Source organism: Psittacula echo, assembly GCF_963264785.1.
Source record: "Psittacula echo genome assembly, chromosome: 1".
NCBI lineage: Eukaryota > Metazoa > Chordata > Aves > Psittaciformes > Psittacidae > Psittacula > Psittacula echo.
Genome location: NC_137735.1, coordinates 52,346,913 through 52,371,114, shown reverse-complemented (window position 1 = coordinate 52,371,114; position 24,202 = coordinate 52,346,913). Strand labels below are relative to the sequence as shown.

General features: G+C 42.5%; 1 protein-coding gene across 2 annotated transcripts in view; it reads left to right on the top strand.

The window, feature by feature from the left end:
* UNC5C (unc-5 netrin receptor C) overlaps positions 1-24,202 on the top strand; it is a gene marked incomplete at both ends in the record, with an annotated part of 250,220 nt that overhangs the window by 185,970 nt on the left and 40,048 nt on the right. For both annotated transcript variants that reach the window (XM_080614327.1, XM_080614326.1), the window contains 4 exons: positions 8,409-8,512; positions 19,569-19,749; positions 21,875-22,042; positions 23,309-23,473. In XM_080614327.1, the coding sequence (XP_080470453.1) occupies positions 8,409-8,512; positions 19,569-19,749; positions 21,875-22,042; positions 23,309-23,473 (618 nt within the window). The remainder of the gene's footprint in view (positions 1-8,408; positions 8,513-19,568; positions 19,750-21,874; positions 22,043-23,308; positions 23,474-24,202) is intronic.

Here is a 24,202-nt window from a genome sequence, read left to right as displayed (position 1 = left end):
TCTTTACTGGCTCTCAGTTATCTCACCTTTTAGTACTGGGGCCCATGCTCCATGTTCTAGTACTGCGTGCCTTTCTTCCCTCTCCTCTCACACCTAATCCAGGCAATGCTGTGAGGGCATGTTCCTGTAGCCACCAAAGCATTAGAGCGCATTGCAACAAATGCAAAGTTGGGTGGATGTCAAGATAGAGAGAGAGAGCTGAGAAGGACATCATGTGAAAATGTTGATAGGAAGGTATGTCTAGGATATGCAGTATTTAAAAATAACTCAAAAATGTGTTTTGTGCGCTTTGGTAAAAGTGTATGAGAGTTAGCAGAGATAGGAGCTGAATTCCTTCCTTGTGTACCATTTAAGCTGCCACTAATCAATATCTGTTGCTTGTAGTTAATAAAGGAATAACTGAGGCATGTGGTCTTGAGCTGAGATGACTGAAGAGAGAACAGCAGACCATGGAAAGGGGAGCAGAGAAGTTAACTGAGCATTTAACGTATTTGATACTACCACTCTGCTTTTGCTTCTGACAGGAATGTTTCTGTACTGCTTCTCAAGTTAACATGGGCATAACTGGCTCCCAAGCTAAAGGATGTGGTTGCAACAGTAATAAATACAAATCACATTGCTTTTTAATACAGAACTAAGACTTTATAAATTAAGGTGGACTTGACTTAAGTGTTAGTGTTGCTTAAAAAACAAAAGGAAATTACTTTACTGAATTTATGTGAATTTAATCCCTTAGTAGGAGCCTTGAGAATATCCTACCTACACTGTCATACCTAAGAAATTATTGTCTTTCAGTCAAGTCTGCTTAGTGCCTGATGGTGAAGCATAGATACAGTCAGGAAATTAGCAAAATGTTGAGTATGTTTTGGTAGTGACCAGCTGTGTGAGTCAGATTAGTGTATTGGCAGAGCAACAATAGCGAAATACCAGTTTATACAAATTATTTTCTGTTTTAGTGTTTCAGTGTGTTGTAAATTCAATTCTACATATGAATTGCTGTGTTAACCTGATGCTTCAATGTCTATCTTTAGTACCTTTGGTATATCTGTTGTCTAAAAAGCCAGCTGTTGAGATTAGATCATTTGAACTTTATATTCAGATTTTTTTGAAAAGCAAGAACTTTGGATTCCATCTTCAGTCACCAAATAAAATAACAAATAGAATTAAATTTATACGTTAGTGTGCAGGTTCAGCTTAAAAAAAAAAAAAAAAAAAGAAAAGAAAAACAAAAAACAAACCAAGAAATACCGATTATCAAGTAAAAATATAAGAGGAGTATCTATGTACACCTGGGAACACATCTGCTCAGTGAATTCTTCAGTTTGCTTGTTTGTATTTTTGATGCTGGTATCAATACCAAATATGTTGGCAGGACTGCTGCCAATCTGACACTTTAATAATTCATACTGCCTTTTCACAGACAAAGAGGTCCTGACCCAGAATGGATCAAATATTTTACTTGTTTTATTGTTTTGGTTTTTATCACTGCACCAAACGTGTAGCAAGTTCCGTATGTACTATGAAAGTAAGTACACTACTTCCGTAAGCGTAGCCCCCGTGGAAGCTGTGATGCAAAGAGTGTTTTGTCTTACCATCAGCTGTCTGAACTAGCTTAGAGCTGAAGGGAGGAAGGGAAGAAAAGGCTCATCTACAGATGTGCAGGCAGCGAGTCTCTGAGGAGTCATCAAGGTGCAGCGTTATCCCCAGCTTGTTGAAGATGCCGTTGGCAGAATGTGGGCCTGACAGACATGCACCTCCCATTTACTCTGGCACGTAGCAAATAAAAGAGGAGAGAAGGTCTTGGGCTCAGGCAAAGTGTCTTGCAGATCGTATCCTTGCAAGCAAAGGGCCTCACTGTGCTGTAGCATTTGTCTTTAGAGCTGGCCAGATGTGAAACATTCCCTCCAGAGAAAGGAAGAGTGGCACAGAGTTGTGTGTTGAGCATAAAAATGGGGTTTTGAGCTTTTGACTTATTGTCTCTGTTGTCAGGTCCAGCTGCTGATGCTTGGGCCAGATGAGAGCACAGCCCTGTCCAGCTGTGGTCTCATCCCGTGAGCAGCAGCACACTGAAGGAGGGCAGGAGGCTTTGATCAACACCCAGCATGTGGCTGGTAGAGCCGGAAACTCCACAGGGCAAGGCACCATACTTAAAACAGCAATGCATAGAGGTTTCAGAGGGATCCTCTGGGTTACAGACACTCCTGTGGCTGTCTCAGTGGAAATCTGGTTTGATCTAATTAACATCAGAGAGCTGGAACCACACAAGGACAAAGTGAAAAAAAGAAGTTTTTTGTACCTAACCTTTCCATTACTTACTCACCAGTGTGATTGATCCCTGCATAGAGGCCATAGACTCAGCTGTGAACAGAAAAGAGAGGCCAAAGTATGCCTGATAGCACCTGGTTTCTTACATTCACAATTGCAATTCAGTCTCTAATGCCTTTTTTGCAGAAAAAGGTGTCTCTTAACTCCATTGGCATCATGGAAAGTGATGGAAGAGGAACAGGCCAGTTTTACAGTGTTAGTTATGTCTCTCTAACTCAGCATCAGTCATCCAAGTTTGGGAATAAATGCAGTGAGATCTGTTTTCATAAGTATGTAGATCACCCTTCATTTTGGAGAATGTTTTTTCGCTCTTTTTCCACGATTATTTTTCTGTTTGGGTATTTCTTACTAGGCTAGGTAAAATTAAGTCAGCATTGAACTTTGCCTCTTGAGAACACTCAGCATTAGGAAGTATACTTGAAGTGGAGAGCTTGGCTACATATTGATCCTTTAATAATGGTTAAAATAATATGAAACCGTATTCCCTTTTTTCCTAGTGTTTTAATTGCAGTTTTGCTTATGACATGTTTGGTTTTATAGATATATATATATAAAACCTGTGTATACTTAACCCATATAAAACAAGCTGTCTTTATATGGAAATACATATGTTTTGTGAAGGTCTTTTCACATACTTAAAACCTTAGTTTTCTGAAAGCACACAGCAAAGGTAGTTCTCTCTATGGGCATAGCTACTATGAAAGTTGGGCAGAAAATAATGTGTTTTTTCTTCTTGTGCTCTTAAAGCTTGCTTATGTGTTTGAATTGTTTGCTATAGAAGAAAAGTTGACGTTGAAGTTACTAGAAGGCACACTGAGTCTAAGGTCTATCAAGGGCAGAAATCCATCTTTCCCTGACAGTAATGCTGCATTGTTCTGTTCGTTTCTGGTTTACATCTAATTCCTGGCTGACAAGTGTCCGTTTTTCATGCTCATTCATTAGTCACCTTTGCATTAGCACTGCCTTGAAGGCATCTGGTCTTCCTCTTATCACATTTCTCAGAAATGATAAAAGATATCCTCAAAGTTTTGCCCACCCACCCATCACAGTAAAACCACGAACAGCGAAGAGATAAAATACATTGGATTAAAAAAAAAAGAATAGGGTCATTCTTTACTCTTTCTTAGAAGCTGACAGGTAGAAAAGGAAGTGGGGAAATGCCATGAATTCCTATAGAAACTATTATCTTTAGCAAGTGAAAATGCAACTTCTGAGTGGCTTATAAGCTAAAATTTCATTAAACATGAAAGGAAGTCATTTAGCAGTGCATCAAAATTAAGATCTAATGCCCCTCTCCCCAAAAAGCATAGTGATTCAGAAATAAATGTAACAATATGATGTACACTGAGATTATTACTCTATTTCAGTTTTATGCTTGCGAAAATGCTCTCATTTCAATGCAGGTCTGAATGCAGCCATCTGTCCTTACCAGAGAGGGTTGTGCAGGAGTATTTCAGGAGTCTTGGAGGGAAGTCTCATCTTAAGTATGCTGTAAATGTGCTACAATATATGCCACAAGAGCCCCCTCTGAATTTAGTAAGACTGTACATTAGTAAAGAAAATAAGTCTGGCTCAAGCTGGCAGATCTGAATTTTAATTCTTCTTAGTTTCTTTTTATGAAGACAGCCTTCAAGGGAAATTATAGGTGGGTGATGTGGGTGCGGGCTGTGCCCTGAGTCTGGTGGTGATATCCTCACCTGCAGCTGGGTGAAATATGTGAGAGAGCTGGTGATAAAAACAAGATGTACCCTTCAGCATCACTGTCCACCAGGGTTTGCTCCTTTCCACGGGACATGAGCTGTGGCAGCAGTGTTACCTGTATGAGGGGAGGAGGAGTATCACTAACACAGACAATCAGGGATTATTCCTCATTACCCAAATAATAATGGAAAGAAACTGCAACTACTTCTCTCTTGTGTCTCTCCCTATTGAAGGTGAAGGTAGAGAAGGCTCTCTCTCACTGTTGCAATAACAGGGCTGCTGCCAACCTGAGGCTTTAATAATTCATACTGCCTCTTCACAAGCAAAGAGGTCCTGATCCAGAATGGATCAAATGTTTTATTTGTTTTATTGTTTTGCTTTTTTCAGGCATATTTTCTGAAGATTGTTAAAACTCATTTTTTCTCCTGTTTTTGTTTTTTTGGGTTTGTTGTTTTTTTTTTTTTTATGGGATGTATTTTGTTTGTCTGTTGCCATTTTTACGAGAAAATGTGTCCCTTCTGTCCTTGCTTGTAAGGAACTGTAACTTCCATGACACTTCAAAAAAGTGACAACTGTTATTGAACATAGTCTGCTTGGGAAAGATCCAAAGTCCCTCAATACATTAGCAAGCTCACCCATTCCCGGCTGACAGTGTGAAGTTGCCATGATGACTATAATGTTTAAATGGCAAAGGAAGCTGAAGATTGAAGGATTATAAGGACAGTGTTGTTACAGAAGTCATAGCAAGGGTCATAGAAAAGGAAAGCAGTCATTTCAAAACCCAATGCTGTTTTATGATCGTTAGAGCAGGTGACAGAGTTGTTTGTCCAGGCCTTCTGCTTTTTCATCACTTAAAGAAACACCTTGTTCACTTGTTTGTCTGTTACAAATGGCAAACCTGGTGCTTGGTTAGGTAAAACCTGCCCTGCACAGCCGCCATCTGTAGCTCTTTGTAGGTGGCATGGCTGCAGCAGGAGGTGGGGAGATAGTTCTGGTGGGATAAAGCTATGCACGTGTGGGAGAGAGCCAACCCAATAGAGTATAAGAGCTCTAAATCTTGTAAATACACAATTATGTACTTTGCTTCTCCCCCTCCCCCGAAATTAGTATCATTTACTCAATAGTGTCTAATGGTTCCTTTGAGAACATTACTGGCTATTATGTCAAGGCCCCTACTTAGTGTAATTTTAGTTTGTGGATCATTGACCTGCTCAAATCCAATGGCACCATTAAAAGGCACATGCAGCAAGGCTCTGGGGGCAGGGGGAGCCGGGGTCCTGCAGAGTTTGAGGCACCTGCAGCAGCCCCACTGCAATAGCTCCCGAGAAAAAGGGTCTGTTCATACCCAGAAATTCCAGCTGTTGATACCAAAGAGGTTAAAGTGGCATATTTTTAATGTTATTATGCATTGCTAAACTAATGCTATTTTATTTTGTATGTGCTAAAATTTGGGGTTTTTTTTAAGGCAAGAGCTATATGAGATGGGTGATCATTGTACACATGAGGCTATGGCGAACTTCAGAGCTGTTAATGTTTCAGGAAGGTAGGTAGGACAGTAAATCAACATGTCAAGGAAAAAAACTCAGACTATTGTCTATCTAATCTCCCTCTACTGTCTTCATCCTTCTATATCCAGACACCTGAAAGCTATTATCAATATACTGTTTATTACTGTGCTTATACACTTCTATTACCAGCATGGTAACTTTCTCACTTATCCTCAGCCATGATATCAGAGCATGATACTTCTGTTGTAATTGTCTACACCGTGCACATATGCATACCTACTAGATGCACTAAGGTGTACCTGATGTAGAGGTAATACCTGTGTAAATAGCGTTAATACAAACCTAAGGGTACTGCTAAAACTATAACTCTAGTTATTTGCTAACTTAAGGCAGACTGTATTAACCTGCCATGATATGTGCCCAGGATACCTACTGAGCCTACAGGATGTATGGGAAGCCTGGGCCACAGGAAGAATGCCACATCCTGAGAAATCCACCAGCACTTGCTCATCTCCATGTTTAACATTTAGATGGGAGTGTGTGGGGAGGGTGGTGATGGTGTGTAACTTCATGATCTTGGGGTCCTTTCCAACCCTGACGGTTCTATGAAGAAGCACATCACTCCAAAACTCAGCATTTTGTCCTTGGAATGACTCCTACCCCCACAGGGCACCTGAAAGGTATTGGTTGTACAGCTCAAATTGACCTGTACAACCCAAATGTCCGCTGGTTACCCTGTTAGAGAGGGTAGGTTGAAGTCAGTGGGCTGGTGATGTTGGAGCTGGCAATGCAGTGGGAGCTATGTACAGGCATCCTTAGACAGCCTTAATCTGGCTGTTTGTCTTGCTGTGGTCACTCACTCTCACATAAACAAGTCTTGCTAGCCTGGAATAAATCCCATGTGACAAAGATGCTGACAGGCATAGTCTGGTGAAGCTTGGCATGTGATCCTAAGAAATGATCACTTCCAGATGTTTGCTTCTTTTCTTTAATGGAAGTTATCCAGTGTTGTAAGTTAAAGCACCCTTCGTCAACAACTAAGGTTAAAGTGGTGGATTTTGTATGGAGGTAGCTGTAATATTAGTGTGTGTTTCCTTTCAGCAGAGGGTAAACCCCAAACAAGGAGACAGATGGAGGCAATAAGCTCTTCTATTGCCAGGATAAGATCTGCCAGGGCTTATCTTTCTGTGCCCTAAACTGTTGCCGTAAATCCCATCAGAGAGGCTCTCAGCATCCCTGCCTTGTGTGTTGGAGGGAGCAGGAATGCCAATGGTGGGGAGAGAGCTGGGTTTGAGGTCACTCCTCTCGGGCCTGTGGTGCAGGGGAAGAACAGAGATGCCTCAGTTTCACTAGGGAAATTAATAGGTTTAAGGACATTAGAAGTTTACCATGTTATCAACTTAAGTTAAAATCAGCATCTCCGGTTATGGCAGAGGTTGTCCATGTCATGTTTAGATTCACATTTAATTCCAGGTAGTTAACAACCACATTTTCCCCATGTAGGCTGAGAGACAGAGGTCTCATACTATCTAAAGGAGAGTTTCAGAGAAGCTGATTTCAGTGGCAGACATCACATCACCTTTTGCATCTGTGCATTCGCCTGGCCCTTTTTGGCCCTTTGGTCGAAATTTCCTTTGTGGGATCAGTTGCAAATGGTAATGGAGTTAATCTAGATAAAATATAACTCTTTGCATGGCGTATTTGTAAACTGGTTCAATTCAGTGACCTGTTTTCTAGCACAGCTGCATGTTACGGCTTCAAAATATGAAATATTTGACTTTTAAGTTGTCCCTATGTGACTTGTTTCCAATATGACACAAGTATTTGTGCAATCTCACCATGCACTGGCACAGGGAAATGTTCTGAATTCAGAACAAAAAGTAAAATAAAACCAACTTTATTGCAAGTGTTTTTGAAGTCAGGCCAGCTCTTTGGTGTGACTTTGAACATGGCCGCATGTCCATTTGTACATGGAACCAGCAGCAGGGAGAAATATTTCCAGTTGCTACTGGGGCTGGATGTTTGGTTCTCCAGAACCATGTCCTCCCAAGCACAGTGGAGAGGATGGCAGTCTGTGGCAGAAATATGGAGTGTAAGGAGGGACTTATCAAGTCCATTTTACCACCAATGCAAAGATACTACAGAAGTGTACAAAGGAAGCTGGAGCGCACAGCTGTCCAGTATAATGGAATTGGTCTGATGTTTGGAGGCACATTCCATGCCTTCTCTGCCTGCCACATTTCTGTGGTGCTGTTCAGGGATCCAAGCACAGTTCAGCTCCACATTAATGATAATAACACTAATAAAAATAACCATTTATTATAATATTTATTTAGTGCTACACAGATGTTGAGAAAGTGAAGACAAATAGCTAAAGCTGTAAAGTTAATGCTTATAAACTAAAAGTACATTAAATCGCAGCACGAGCACTTTCATCCATGAGTTTAAGGCAGTTCAGCTTATGTGCTGTAGTTCTAGGGATTTTTTTAATTCTCTGTAGCTTTCTTTAGTACATCACTGGCATAGGTTACCAAATTATCTGAAAAGGGGACCTGTTGTGATTTTTGTTCTGTGTCTGGATGTGACTTTCCCCAGTGAGACCGTGGATCCTTGCTGGGTTCACATGCTCTACCACAACACAAATACTAAAACCACTATGAAACCTTTAACCACTTTATGTTGGAATGAACTGGAAACATGTCCCAGTCTTTTTTAAGTGCTTCACTTTCTGGGAAACAGAAATGCTATTTTTTTTTTTTTTTTTTTTCTGTTTAGAAAGTACTCTTGTGTTTATGCACTATGGCAATCAAATGTAATTTAAACAACCAGCTAGTAACATTACTGCTTCTTCTTCTTCTCTTTCTTCCTCCCCAGATCTCCGGAAAACTTTTGAGCAGGAGCCCTTGGGGAAAGAAGTGTCCCTGGAGCAAGAGGTCCTGCTCCAGTGCCGTCCCCCTGAAGGCATCCCAGTAGCTGAGGTGAGCAGTAACACTAGTGTCCTGGCACTTGGACATTCTAAGGCCTGATCGGTGGCTAATGGTGCAGTAATGGGGCATGACATGATGAATGGGTGGTAATGGAGAGCTGACTGACTGCTTTTCATAGACAAGATTGATAGGGAACTGATTAATGGTTTTGGATTATAGCGCCTTGCTGGAAAGAGCTGCAGGCAGTTTGGTTTCAGTTTTTTCTTCCCTTTCAAAGATCACAGTTATATCTGGCATCCAAAGGACATGTAGTTTGTCGAGCGTATCAATAACAGCCTGCTATCTTTCCTTTTCCTTTTAGAGAAAAAAAGAATCACTTATTCTGAGAGGCACCTTTCAATCATAGTATTTAATTTTTAGATTGCCAGATTGTATTTCTTTCCCATGTTTATGCATGTGCTCATGTGTTCACCAGCCAACCAGCTTGGGAGAAGAGGATGTGCCATGGTCCAATATGGGCTCCCAGGTGAAGCAGCATGAGATGGGGACAAGTAAAGGATGTATCTGCCTAATAATCCATCTTCAGGGGCTTATCTGGTTTTCCCCCTTGCTTTTAAGTAAACCCACAGCGGGTAGTCTGCCCCCCACCTGCAGGAGCAAGCCTACACTTTATCAGAATCTGTGCTCACCAACAGAAGCGGGTGTCCTTGTGAAACAGCAGTTTCCCTGAGTGCAATGGTGACTCCGGCTTCAGATACATTGCTCACAAGAAAGGGGTATCTGAGTCATAGGAGGCCTCTGAAATCCTAAATCTGCTGTGGCTGTTAAGAGAAAAATTGATAGTTAATGATGGTAGTTCCCCGATCTGAATTCTCATCTGTTTTCCTCCACCACGCTACAGAAGAAGCTGTTGCCAATTTGCATTAGGATAAGTTGTGACTGTCATGGCTAAGTAGCAAAGTGGTTGTCACTCAGTGCTGATGACTGATTTCTCAGAGGAGGTGAAGCTTAAAGTGTTACCTCCCCGTCTAATCCAAGTCTAGATTTAATCGGAATTGCAAAAACGTGCCCACAAACATCAGAAGGAATAATTAGCATGGAAGATTTTCCCCATTTTCATGTTCCATAGGCTGTTTTCTTTCCCTGTTAAGATCCCCAAAACAGTAGAGACCATTTAGGTCTGCAGAGCCAGCTTCCTGACAACTGTAATAATAATCAGTTTGCTTTCCTCAGGAACTTAGCAGCAATTTTTTATTTTCCTTTCTGATGCTTCTTTACATCAAATCAACTTGCTGTTGTGCTATGACAGGAGTGTTTGCAGTGGGATATGTTGTTCAGGTAGTGCAGAGTAGTACTGGGGAACTTCATTACCTTTGCTAGAAACAGAGATTGATGATGACGGATAGTTTGAATGCCATGTTACAGGCTCCCCTGAAATTTCAGCAGCCAGTCTGGTTATTCCCTCATAAAGGTCTGTAATGCCCCATTGTGTGGCTGGGACTAAAACAGTATGGTTTGACATGCTGTGTGGAAGTGATCTCTGAAAAGATCCTCTGTGAGCTGCTCTCGTAATAATTGCACTTTTTCCTGCCTTCTAGTATTCTGGCTCGGTCTGTCAATAGCTGAAATTCATGACTGTACATTAACTGGCTCTGAATCTTACTTGTACTGTGGTCAGGGCAGACACCAATTAACACTTGGCAGGTTCAGAAATCGTATACTCCCTGTCTGACATTCAAAAGAACTGTTCTCAATGTTGGTTTTTTCCTCTTCTGACTTTTGAAGTCAGGAGGAGATCAAACACCCAGATTGGACAGCCGCCTAATACAGCCTCTTTGTAGATTCTTTCCAACACTATTAAAAGAACAAAGACCCAAGCACTAATGAATACGAATACCTTAATGTGACACTTTATTACAGCCACTTGCTGAAGCTGGTAAGATAAATTTTAAAAAATGGGAAGATGAAAGGTAACTTGGTGGGCTGAAGGATTACATGATTATTTGAATTTAAAGATGAATGAGTTCTTTGTTTAAGACTTCGTTTATTTGTTCACAGAAGTTTCTGATATGATGGCACAGGTAACTAAGTAAAAAAGGACTTAGGAGAAGGTTGGCAGCAGGCTGAGGCTATTTCCTGTTTTCTTGAAAGACAACTTCGAGTGAGATAATGCATTTTTGCAGCTGTGAGCAGCATTTCTAAACACTTGTGAGCACGTACCTCAGACTCTTCCTACTCTGGGCATTGTGTGTTGTTTTGGGTTTTTTTTACCACTTATTGGCCTCTGAAATAGTCACGGGATTTAGCACCAAAACAGAGGGAGAAAAGCTTAGGCTGTGAAACTGCACAGCATACACGTTCAGTGTAATGCAGTGCTGAAGTCCAGAGTCCCAGCATTTTCCACTTGCTTTTTCTGTTTGATTTTATTCTCCCCCTTCATTTTATTTTTTTCCTGGTATTTCAAAGTGGTGGGAACAACCATGCTCAGAGATACATTCTGTCTTCTTTTCAGTACCTGGGGAGTTTAGTCTTATCATTCCCAGCATATTTAACTGCAATTAACTGTGTCAAGCTCTTACGGATCAATGCTAGAGCAGATCTTACTGCTACTGAAAAGCTGAACCACATAACAGCATACAGCTGCTCCAGAGGGCAAGAAGGACAAAGACAGAGATGGCAGGCAAAGCTTTTAAGGCAGCACTTTCTAGTCCTTCCGATCCACTAGGACACGACAAGCATCAGAGTAGGCTCAGATCATGGCCACCAGAAAAAAAGAAAAAGCCCAAGGTCCAAATAGAAGAAGGTATGTTAAAGTACACCAGTCTGAAGTCTTACTTGTTCACCTGGGACAAAGTAAGGAACCCAGGGTTTGCTTGGTTTCTGGGAAAACTAGATCACCTCCTCTGCAGCCATATACCCTGGTCCACCAGCCCTGACCACCATCGGCACTAGCTGCACCATGGCGCGCTCCCCACTCCCAGTCTTATATATCAAGCTGAGCCTACCTGCAGGTTCTGAAACACCTGGGTAAATATTATGTCTTTTCAAGTGCATGGCCCCAGCAAGCAGCAGAAGGACCAATGCAGACACTGTTACACTGAGATTTCCACACATAGCCAAGTGGTGAAGGGACAAACTTACATATACCTGGGCAAATATACTTTTTTTATATATTTATATTTTTATATACTATGGGCAAAAAAACCCGCCAAACCCAAAAAAACAACCAAAGTCAAAAAGGAAGGGACATAAAACCGAACAATGCCCTTCCGTAGCTCCCTGTCTCCTGCTTTTCCTCGACACGGAGAAATAGGGTAAGGAGGTGAGATAAGCAGTCTGACCCGCCAGACTCGGTGGGAGCTGCCAGTGTTCAGTAGAAATCAGACAGCTCCACAGCATCAGTGGAAACATCCATTTCAATCCACTCTCTACTCTGTATACATGTTTTCAAACCTAACCTGAGAAGGCAGGAAGGATCCCACTCTGCAACACTCCAATAGTAATGGCAGAGTTATTAGCAATTAAACCCTTAGCTCATTTAATTTGTTCTTTGAAAGATGCCAGCATCATACTGCACATGATAAAATACAGTTAAAGACACGGAGTCAAATCAAGTTAGCTCATTGCAATAGGTTATAGATCAAAACATAAATGAGATGTAAGATTGGTTAATACGCCATAAGCTGCCAGACAAACTTTTGCATTGAAATGTGTGATTTGTGGCACCTTTAACAGGGGGATAATTGCTTCTTTAATTATAATTGAGGTGTTTCACAGAGTAGTTTAAATGCAGAACAGGATGTAATGTACAGTTTGGTGACCCAGTTGGATTTAAAACTGAATGTGGTATTTATCTACATTCATGGCTTTAATTAGAAACTAGGGCAAAGGGAAAAGCATCCCTGAGTCAAGAGGCAGAAGAGGGTGTTTTGTTAAGTTGACTGTGAAACAGACTTCATTCAGCTGCTTTTGCCTGGGCAAAATCTGGTGGAAGCTGGGGACTTTTCCAGATAGGCAGCATCAGGTGGCTGCTCCATCTAATTGATTATTAATATGACTGCTGTTTGCTTTATTTCATGAGAGCCACTTATGTTTTGCAGTTATCCCTTAATTGGGAGTTCATGTGTATGCACTGAAAGTTCAGGTTGGATATAAGGAAGAAGTTCTTTACTGTGAGAGTGGTGAGGCACTGGAATGGTTTGCCCAAAGAAGTTGTGAATGCTCCATCCCTGGCAGTGTTCAAGGCCAGGTTGGACAGAGCCTTGGGTGACATGGTTTAGTGTGAGGTGTCCCTGCCCATGGCAGGGGGGTTGGAACTGGATGATCTTATGGTCCTTTCCAGCCCTAACTATTCTATGATTCTATGATTCTACGATTAATCCATCAGGTCCTAATTTGGCACCAACTGATTTTTGCTCCCTATAGCCAACAGGCCTCATAGTACCTGAAGTGTGAGAGTTACCCCCATCAGGGCTTTTCAGAGCCCCCAGTTCTTATCAGCACCCTGAGTCACTCACTGGTAGCGCTTGCCTTCATCAGCTCCTCTGTCAGTAACTTCAGATGCAGTGCTCGCGTTAGGCATGAAGAATCATGATGCTCCCATGTTTTAATGGAGATTTTTCCAAAATGCAGTCTGCAGACAGCACATCAGCTGTCACTCAAGCATTGTTTAATCAAGTTTTGCTGAGTTTTGCTGAGGAATTTCCATGTGCTTGTAGAACTGATACTTTTCTTTCATTAAAAAGTGTAACCTGGACAAAATCCTATATGGCATTTGAAACTGGTAGGAGGAGTGGTCTGTACAAGAGCAGGCACTTTGCAACTTTCAGGAAGAAAGGGAAAGGGCCTCTCCTCAGGGACTGCAGCCACCCATCAGTATTACAATATCCTGTTCCGTTACTGAATGTAACGATCCTGGAGGGAATATAGCTCTGTGCTGCGAAGAATGGGTTTCACCTATCCCTCCAACCAAAGAACCGCAGGCATCACATTGGTAACTCATTTAAAGCTGTTTCCAAATAGGCCCCTCCCCTTTACTTCCGGGACTGAGGAATCCACATGCCCTCATGGTGCCAAAAGTGCCTACTAATACACGAGCCATGAGACATTCAGTTCAAGCCCCTTTTTCATGTGAGAAAGGAAGCCCAGCAACTCCTAGTGGCCACAAAGCAGCCTCCATGGGTTTTGGTTAATAGTGCCATGATCTCTATTTGAATTTGAGACCTATGAAATGAAGCTCTCCATCTGCTGCTACCAGTCCACCTTGGCCTTTGAAGTATATTCTGTGGGGCTGAACTTGCCTGTTCTATGTAAAGCAAAGCTGTAGTAGGGCCAGAGACATCCAGCAGCTGCACATACACCCTGTGTAGATTTTAGTACTCAAACAGAAAGCTGGATATATGTGCAATGAAGGAAGTGTTTCCACAGCAGGAACACAAATTCCACTTATTGGCAGCAGAAGCGCAATAACAACAACTGAACAAAATGTCGTGGTGGTTTCTTTACCATCTCATTCTCAATATGTGTTTTGCAGTCCCTGATAGCTGTAATTTCAGCCCCTTTGGAGACCACCTTTTTTTTTTTTCCCCTTTTTTTTTTTAACCTTAAATGGGTGTGAAATCTATTTCAAGCAAGTAATATAAAACAGAGGACAGCATCCTTTTCAGCGTGCAGTCACTGGGAAGAAAGTGTACATTTGAAACCAAATCCCAAAATCAAGTAACAGTCTTCAAAGAGGCACTCGAGTCTCAAGGTACCTGAAATAGCTGCTGGCTAAATAACCCATATTAAAACTGCTAAAGTTTTCTCAGTCTCACTCAGGCATCTTGTACTGTGCCCAACTCAGTAGTTAGCTTCACAAGTGTTTCATTCTTACTGGCATGTGTATGTGTGCCCTTACTATCCATATGGGATGGGGTGCGTGTCTGTTGTTACAATTCAGGGGAAGCAGGGGAGCTATGGTTCCCTTGTTGCTCTTGAAGGCAATGCGAGCTCAGCAGGAGCTGATGCAAGCTGAGCAGTGCCCCTGTGACTGGTCAGCACAGCTGCAGAGGACACCAGCAGCAATGCTTGCTCAGTGGGGGACCAGATGGAAAGCGATCCTGCTGTGTCAGCCAGGCACAGGGAAGGCACAGGGTGCAATAGTCTCAGCTCCTAATTCTAAATAGTCACACCTCCAGAATCCTAAATTGGCTTTTGTCAATTTAAATCTCTTACTGTTCCCAGCCGTTTGCATCTTATTTCTTAGGGAGAATTGCACCAGAGGGCTTTGCTAGCGTCTAGAGGGTAGAAGACTTACTGGTTTTGGCAGGTGCTCCCTGCTGTAAAGTGACTATAAGGCAGGTTGGTGCAGAGAAGGGAATGAGAGACCAGGATCCAGAACTCACATCCTGCTGACTTTCCTCTTGAGATTGCGGAGGTGTAAGGAGCAAGTGGTACGAAAAGAAGGGGGGGATCTAGATGAGTTCATATCCCTTTCGCCATTCTTGCGCTTCTTTTGGAACAGATGTGCTTCTGCTCTACCAGTTTCAAAACCATCATTCATATGCAAGTGTGCCAAGAGATTTAAGTGTCTAGTAATGCTAGTAACTTGGTCTGGCTAAATTTGTGTCAGCAATTAGATTCTGTAATAGGTTTTCCTGTGTATGTAATCGCTTGTGTGATTTATGCTCCTTGTATTCATTTAGTCTGCACAGAAGCCTGGCCTGGCTTTGCAAGTCTTAGTTTCTGCGTGTGCTGCCTTATTTCAGGCTGCTGCTGGAACCACCCTCCAGCAGCGCAGGTCTGGCTGCAGCTCCGAGATATAGCTGAGGTGGTGGTTGCGGGTTTTCTGTTCTTGCTTGATGGTCTTGCTTTTCATGTTGGGTGGCATGTGGCAGGTTACCTCTGTTAATTAGAACAAATGTGCCAATTATGTTAATGTATCTCCCGATACCAATCAGTGAATAATTAGAGACAACGCATCTGTCTCTCACTGGGGAGTGGGATGACAGAAAAGATGCTACAAGGTGTGTTGCTCTAAATTACAGCCGCCTTGGACTGTACACTTCCTCAGCTGGTGGCAGGGGCAACTCAGTCTTGTGGCAGGCTTGCCAGCCATTAGCAGCCCTGGACATGCAGACCCAGCACAGCTGGCAGGAGCCGTGTGCCTAGCTGCTCTGCAAATTGCATCCAGAGCACTAAGGAGCTCTGACCGAAAGGTATTTGATTTCAGATGCGCTCCAGCTTCTCAGCATCTGCAGTTGCTGTGAGTCAGGGTTTCATTCACCATACTCACACCTTTACAGTTGTTTTTTTTTCTAGTCAGTTTGCAAACATAAAGCAAAAATACCTTCTTGAATGGAAAATTAAAAAAAGAAACGGGGATTTCATGTCTGCTTTGTTCTTGGGACTGGTATGTAACTAAAACCAGTTGCACATTGTTGTAATTTTCCATAGCTGTCATCTCCATGCAACTTACCCCATCCTACATGCCAGTAGTTGCCAATTAAATGATTTCTGTTATCATAAAGAAAAACTTATGCCCAGGATTTTTCTACATAGATGCCCAACCATTTATATGTTTATTAATAACAGTTGGAGGGATGTGCCTGATTTAATTGAATAAATACAGCTGGGTATCTGTTCAAGAATCTCTGTGACTATAGCCAGTAAATGCACATCCTCGATATTTAGGCAAAAGCAAACTTCTACTTTAGAAATGTCTTCTCCAGAGAGTTTAAAAATAGACCCATGAGGGTGCGTTTTGGTATGATCCTGAAGACAGGCATCCTGGTGCAGTTTGAAATGCCCTTGGGTATCCTGCTGCCCCTCTGGTCGCTTGGCCAGAGGGATGCAGATCTATGACACCAACGTGCCTGGTGCCTCACCTGCCAGCTTTGTTGTGAGCATGGTGGTTTCCCCAGGGCACCAGTCACTGTTATTCAAGCAGCAGAATTAAATTCAGGATAAGTTTCAGCATTGACTGGATTAACAGCCTACTTCAAGTGAGGGGGCTGTGCCTTGGGGAGTGACATGGCATCAAAAGAGATCATTGCTTTTAACTTCTGTAATAACAGTTTGCATACATGTCATTCATAAATCACACTGTCTCCTTCTGCATTATTCTCTTCTCTTTTTTGTATTTGATGCCTGATCTCTTCCTACTTACATGACAGAACAACCCTGCTCCCACCTATTCTGGCTACCTCAAAAAATAAACCTGCAGTTTGGAGGTACTCAGCACTGCGGTCACCTGCACCGGAAAAAAAAAGAGGCTAAAGACCTAAAATAAGTTACCAACAAAAGTCTCATTTGCATGTTGTAGTGCGTTTAACTTGTTACCATTTCTGCAAGGACTGAGGGAGAAAACACAATCACTGTGGGGGTGTGTTCTTTTTTGTGTTGCTCTGTTGATGGCTAAAACGTGTATGACAGGAGAATCCTGCCTCTTATCAAATCATCCATCAGTTCCTCCCTTCAGATTTGATGACATTATCATTTGCAGCATGAACAGATTCATGATGTCATAAAAACCTGGATGCCAGAAGAAGACTGAAGTAGATGTATTTAAAGAGGTATCTTGTAAAAGAGATGGGGTTTAAACAAGCACACAAAGTACTGATGTACTGGCTAAACAGGTTTTCAGAAAATAAGACATCCCATTGTTCTGCAGACTTAATGTTTTGTTGTTAGCAAATCCAGTGAGCCAGTAGGTGAAAAGGATCTTTTTCCTCAGAGATTTGTTGAAGAGCCAAAAGCAGTATGCTGAATTATACAAAATATCCTAGGGTTTTCTCTGATACTGGCAACTGCTGTTTTCATATCATCTTCGGTGTTTTTGCAGGGATGACAGGGAATTTAATGTTCATAGCTTTAATTTTGTCTAATCAGCTGAGACCCAGACTGAACATGCATGTATTTGGTTTTGTGGAGAGAGAAAGTGTTTCAGAGTACTAGAAAAAGACAACCATGTCCTTGAACATGCAGCCTTGCATAGTGCTGAGGGATCCTAGAGTATACACTTGGATGGGCATACCAAAAATATTTTGGGCTGAGTCTTAGACCGCATAGACTGTAGTCCTGTCCTCACTGATGTCGTGATATTCTCTATGTGCAGAGCACAGGAAAAACACTGGTGGATTTGGATGGCAAACATACACAGCTGTGGCAGTACACGTAGCATCTTTTAGACTCCTGACACAAGTCTGTATTTCATCCGAGATCTAAATAATGATATTAAAACCCAAGAAAGACATTTTTGTTGTGTGAGAGGCAGAGGTTAAGTGGTAGCTTACCACTGGGGGAGAGGTAAGCTCCTGTGCTGTTTTTCAGTCTGGGATGCATGCAGACTTGACTTGCAGGTGAAGGAGCTAAATATTGTCATTGGCAGAACAGTAATCTGTCTGTCTTGATTATATCCTATACCTATTAGGATTCAAGACAGAAGGAAGGAAAATTTTTGTCGTCCTGGGAAGGAAAACCAGGTTATTGACTAAGCTTGTATTTTCCATGGTAAAACATGTCTGTACTAGCAGAAACACAGCCTCCAAAGTTTTGTCTTTTTTCTTCTTTCCCTGATCCTTGAGACACACATATCCATTTCTACTGTGCCTTTTGCACCAGTGATTTTAATCTATACAGTATTAATAGTTGTGAGGCTACCACATACTGCAGTGATCTGCTGTACGAGAGGAGGGTTAAATCAAGCCTTCCTTGGGCCAGTAGCTTTACATTCACTAGGGTGTGCATCTTTGGAAGCAGCTCACACCTGATGCTCATCCACCCAAACCCGGTTAGGGGAGCTGGAGCTGCTTAAAGTAGGGCTAAAGATGAGCGACAGGCAATCTGAACCCAAGCCCACATCTGTCAGTGCTTGTCTTGCGACATTGGACTGGGATGAATTAACCCAATGTGTTTAACACCAGGAGAGGCTGTTGGTTTTCTCCCCAAGACCTGGGGAGGTCTGTATGTCTATCTTAGGTGGGGAGCAGCTTCCCTGTTGGTTTTGGGGTATGTCAATGCTTGTGCAGTTCCTCAAATGCCTTTGGAAAAGATGGGTTTTGTGAGAGCAGGTCTTGGCAAATAGCACCTTGCTGGTCCAGAGGGTTGATTGTGTTTATGTTTTCCTTCCTTTAATTAAATCCTGGGCACAAGCTGAAGTGATCCAGTGACACAGAGGCCCAGCTTTGATCCGTCCAGGGCCCCAGTCCTGTCTTTCAGAGCACACTCGGTGCAAATGAAAACAAGCTACTAGAGTTCCAGCCAAGTTATATTAGAGTGGCTTGGAGCAGTCAGCTGGGATTTAATAGGAATTTCTTTAGGAATAACAAATAGGATTTCTTTAGGAAGGCAATAAAGAGAACTTTGTCTAGATTAAAAATCACATATGAAAATGTTTTTCTGTGTAACCAAGGAAATTACGCTTTATTAAAATAAAATATAGCTTACATCAATGAAAGGGAAAAAATAAGCACTGGTGCTGTCTTTGTGATTCCCCTTTTCCTTGGTAACTGTCTCTATTTTGTTTAATCCTGATTGCAGCAGAACAATAACATGCATGTACATGTGAATTTAAAAACATTAGTGTGTTTGTGATTTACTATGTTACTTAGGTGTTGCTGTGACCTACTGCAGTATAGGGCCTCATTGTGTTAGACCCAGGGCAGGTACATGCAAGGTTACTGCATTATTAACTGCCTAATTAGACAAGACATACAAAAGAATGGGTGAGCTGTCTGCTGGTTTAGCATTTCTGATGTTGTAAGGGAATTTTCTATTTGTAGATACAGTCCTAAGATACTTCCCTCTCCTTATCCCTTGCCTCAGACTCTGAAAGCATAGATCAGCTATTTGTCTCTGCAAGTAGCTGGCAGCCCTTGAAAATGCATTGATATTTTCAGAACAAGGTGAGACAGCTGTTGTGCTGATGGTGCATGAAGGTTGTTCTCCCACATTTCTGCCATGGTGTTTTATTTCAGTTGTAAGTGTGCATCAGGTGAGTCCTTCCTGATGTGCCTTGACTCTTAGTGCTTTCTGGGGTGAGCAGTGTAATCACAGATACTGTGGCCTTTGCAATGCGACCTGGTACTGACTCAGTGCCTCCACTCTCGTCCTTTGAAACCTCAAGGTGGAGTGGCTGAAGAACGAAGAGGTGATTGATCCTGTGGAAGACCGAAACTTTTACATCACCATTGATCACAACCTGATCATCAAGCAAGCCCGGCTTTCTGACACCGCCAATTACACTTGTGTTGCCAAAAACATTGTGGCCAAAAGGAAAAGCACCACAGCGACTGTGATTGTCTATGGTAAGTGATGCCTTGTACCACTGCACGTGGATAGACGTGCACTCAAAGTCAGAGGTGGGGAAGGAAGGGGATGCAGAATGCCTGTGTGCAACTCCTGCTGTGGTCAGTGTTCAGCCTGTGCTGCCTGTTGACTTGCACCCACATGCAGGGACTGCAGTCAGGGTTTATTACTGAAAACATGCAGAAGTGTTTAATGGTTTGGCTTATTGGTGACAGTGACATTAAAGGAGGAACAGACATCTACGCAAACTGTCAGTGCCTCACTGAAGAGAAGGCACTTGCTCCCCTTTCCATAACAACACATATCAGATGGATGCAGCAAGGAGCCATTAGGGCAATTCCTCCAGCATGAGCGTCCAAGGCATTGCTTTCTGCCAACACATTTCATATTCTTAGTGATGCTCTTCATAAATAGGAGTAAAGTTGAAAGGAATTTTACCCCTGCATCAGAGTATATTTTGGTACTAGATATCAAAAATAAGCTTAGTTAATGAGATGTAAGTAGGTGGAAGATTCTGGTGAGCTCTGACACTCTTACCAACATTTCGAAGCACAAAATAGCAAAGCAGTCTGGAACTGCAGCTTATAGGCTGCAGGCAACACAATCTAGCTTAAAATTAAACATCATGGGAATAGAAAGCATGGGATAGCATTATTATGTGTCTGCATCTATGGTCATGGTATAATATTGAGGCTGACCATGCTTTGGGTGTGGAGGGGCTGGATGCAATGCCCTTCTGGGGACTTTTCCAGCCTGTGTTTCACTGCAGCTCTGCCCCACTAGTCCGACAGACTTTGCCCCTGCAGAGTTACTGCCCCAATGCATCCCAGGCAGGGGTATTCACCAAAACAAAACCCTGCTCTGATGATGTGCCAGCTGACTGTCCTGGTGTTCTTTACAATCAGCTTAATTATAGGATAGACAAGTAGGAAAAAAAAATCCCTATGATTATCCCTAATATTCATTTCATATTCAGGGTAGCAGTTAGATTTAATTGTAAGCAGTTGCTTCCCTGAAGTTACAATGAGGGCCTTTTAGCTCAGTTTTTATAGAAAACTGACTGAATTGAGTTGATTAGCAGTGTTTGTGGTATTGAGGGGTGGACTATGCAAGAGCACTGTGTTTTGTAACTGCAATGAATGCAGAAGATGTAGGCAACTCTTCCTCATACATATACAGCATGTTTTTCAACAGTGGTGTCAAGACACCTATGTAGGGGTGCAGCCATGCTTATGGGATTTGCTACCAGAGGTGCCTAAGGGTTGTGTCATATCACAAACATTTGGGTTTAGGGAAAGCAGTTAGTATGTTATCCATACCCTGCCGATGACATTATTACATAGAGCAGCACAGCTCCTTCTTCATCCATCTGTCCCAGAAACTGAGGTATATGAAAAAGAGAGTCAGCACGAATGTATTCCCAGATACATATCTTCCCAAAGAGACACATATCTTCCCAAAGTCCAATAATAAAAATGCCTTTAAGTGTGAGATCATTCTGATCAGCTTAAATATCTGTTATGGAAGTGCTGACACATTCACATGCAGCACCTATGTCCACAGAGGGGTGAGTGAAGTTGTCCTCACATCCTTAAATTTCCCTTTGGAAAGAAAGGGAAAGAAGATTGTCTATTTCTAATCAAAGCACAGGGGTCTTTCGGCACGCACAGAAGATGGGTACATCCAAGAACAATCTGCAGTGCAGGTTATCTCCCTTTGGAAAATGATGCAGCTTTCCCAGCACAGGCTTCAGGCTAGCAGAGCTGTGAGTGCTCTCTGAACCCGCAGGGATTTTTGCTGTACACATGCTACCAGGTGCTTAATGCTTGGTCAGTTTGGTTTTCAGGAGAAGGGAGCTCACCCACCAGCCCTAGTAGTCATCAAATGGTGTTTGTTTTTCATTCAGCATCAGCATTTCTTCAATTGTACAATGACTTCTGGCATGCTGTGCATTTGATACATCGGAGACGTGGGTTTGTCTCTCTTCAGGGTTGCTTCTCATGCTCTTCCCAGCCATCACTTGTGACTGCTGTAGGAGGCAGCATGACACAGAGCCAGAGGTACCTTTGGGCTGACAGGATGGCTTTCTTGCTTGATCACACTTCTTTCTGTCTTGCTTTTCAGTCAACGGAGGCTGGTCAACCTGGACTGAGTGGTCAGTGTGTAACAGCCGATGTGGGAGAGGCTTTCAGAAGCGTACAAGGACCTGCACCAATCCTGCCCCACTCAATGGTGGTGCCTTCTGCGAGGGACAGAGTGTTCAGAAAATAGCTTGCACCACTCTCTGCCCAGGTTCAGTATGAAAAGTACACAGCCTAAATGATTAGTTTGCCTGTCACCAGTCATTTGAGGAGAAGAGTATTAGTTACAAAACCCTCCTTCTCTTTATTAATAAATCCAACATTTCAGTGAACGAATATGAAAGTGTATTATGTAAGTAGATAAAATAGTGAGCACATTAGATCAAGCAGCAAGGGATTCAGCCCTGCTTTTGCATGCAGCTTGTACCAGTGTCTCAGCCCTGGTAATTCAGGGGATTTGGGGAACATTCAGAGCTTCAAATTGTAGGAGATAAAGGTTGAAAGCTCTGGAAGAGGACTTTTGAATATAGAAAGCAACTGTGATGTAAATACATTTGCAATGTCCAGTCCAGCTGTCACAGCAAGTGAAGCATCTGGCGCATAGGTGTTAAATTTGAGGCACATGCTTACCTAAGTTCAAACGCGGAAGTTTTTAAACTGGAAATAGATGTGTATCCATACCTTTAAAAGGCATTTAAATTTCTGAAAAATGTGAAATTGCTTCAGGACATGCAAGGTACTTGTTAGATCTTCTGTGACAAAGTCCTGCCATCTGTCCTATTGTCCAGGGCTTTCCTACCTCTGGAGTCCCACTCAGATCAATGGCAGTAAGGTAGTCTTCAGCTTGTGAAGCTTAGCCATCCAACTCTGGGTCTTAGTGGTGGGTGGAACTTGAAGAGCTGAAATTTAATCTCTGTTCACTATTCCAAGTGACAGACTGGAACAATTTCATAGATTATTCTTCAGATGTTCAGTTTCATGCTTTTGAAAATCATTTATGGGATTTTAAAAGGCACTAACCACATTCCTGATTTGGCTCATGTGAAATAGATCAGTGCCTCTAGGTATTTCTCTTAATAGAAAATATTAAACATTACGTATCTTCCTACTAAAGAAGAATTTCTGGCTAAGTTTAACTTTAACCTCTGCGTTGAGAAATGCAAAAAAAAAAATTAAAATCAGAGATTCTCAACTTGTTGCTTATTTTCTTATACACTTTGAGCACAGACAAACTGCTGACAAGTTTATACAAAAGGGAGGAAAGAGCAGAAATGAGTCTGGGGCAGAGAGGAAGGAGAGAGTTGAACATGCATTTATGGGCCAGACTGACTCTTTCTAAGAAGAGCAGACTGATGATCCTTCTGCCTTGCAGGGAGTTTGCAGGGTTTGCAGGCTTGCTTGTGCTGATACGTGCATTGTTCATGCTTGGTCTCACTTTATGTACCCTCTAACAAGTCATGTCACTTCCTTGTTGCAGTGGATGGCAAGTGGACGTCATGGAGCAAGTGGTCCACCTGTGGCACAGAGTGCACCCACTGGCGCCGGAGGGAGTGCACGGCCCCGGCACCCAAGAACGGGGGGAAAGACTGTGAGGGGCTGGTGCTACAGTCCAAGAACTGCACCAACGGGCTCTGCATGCAGGGTAAGTGCTGCTGTGAGGCCTCTAGGGTATGGGGTGTATGTGACCACAGAAAAAACCTGCAACAGCCACAGGTCAACATCAGTGACCTAAAGTCACAGAACCATTTGTAGAATGGAGAAATGAGTTAATCCAGTTCTCACCAGGCTGGACACCCCATTCTTCATCCCTGAAGATGAATGTAATGCTCTCTGAGGTTTATGATGTTGAGCCATGAAGAATTAGAAAGGCTCGTAACAGAGTCCTCACTCCCCTGCCCTCCCCATCAGACATCCCTCCTCTCTAATACTAGCTCGGCATCTGTCCAGGGATGACTGGCAGTGAATCTTACAGCAATGCAAATGAAAAGTAAAGGCCGTAGGGCAAGGCAGCATTTTCAAAAGAGTAAATACAGCAAAGCAGATCAGCATGTGGCTTCTTGCTGTCAGGAATGGTGGGTCCATGTGTTTCTACAGTTAATAGTTATGCCCCTTATTGAATTTCAGGTGCCCTGTAGTAGAAAGAGGTACCCTGTATCTGTGCAGTGCCTATGCAAACTTTATATATAGTTATCAGCATGCTGGAGCCTCATGGAGATCATCTCTAGCACTGAAATCTATTCTGCCTGCCCCTGTTCATCCCGTGGCCCTGTTTTTGTGGCTAATAAGAGCGAGGAGTAAAGCAAAGCAGGCTTCAGTGGGATTCTGACATATGCTGATGAATAATTAGTCTTCTCTGCACCCCATCCCTTCT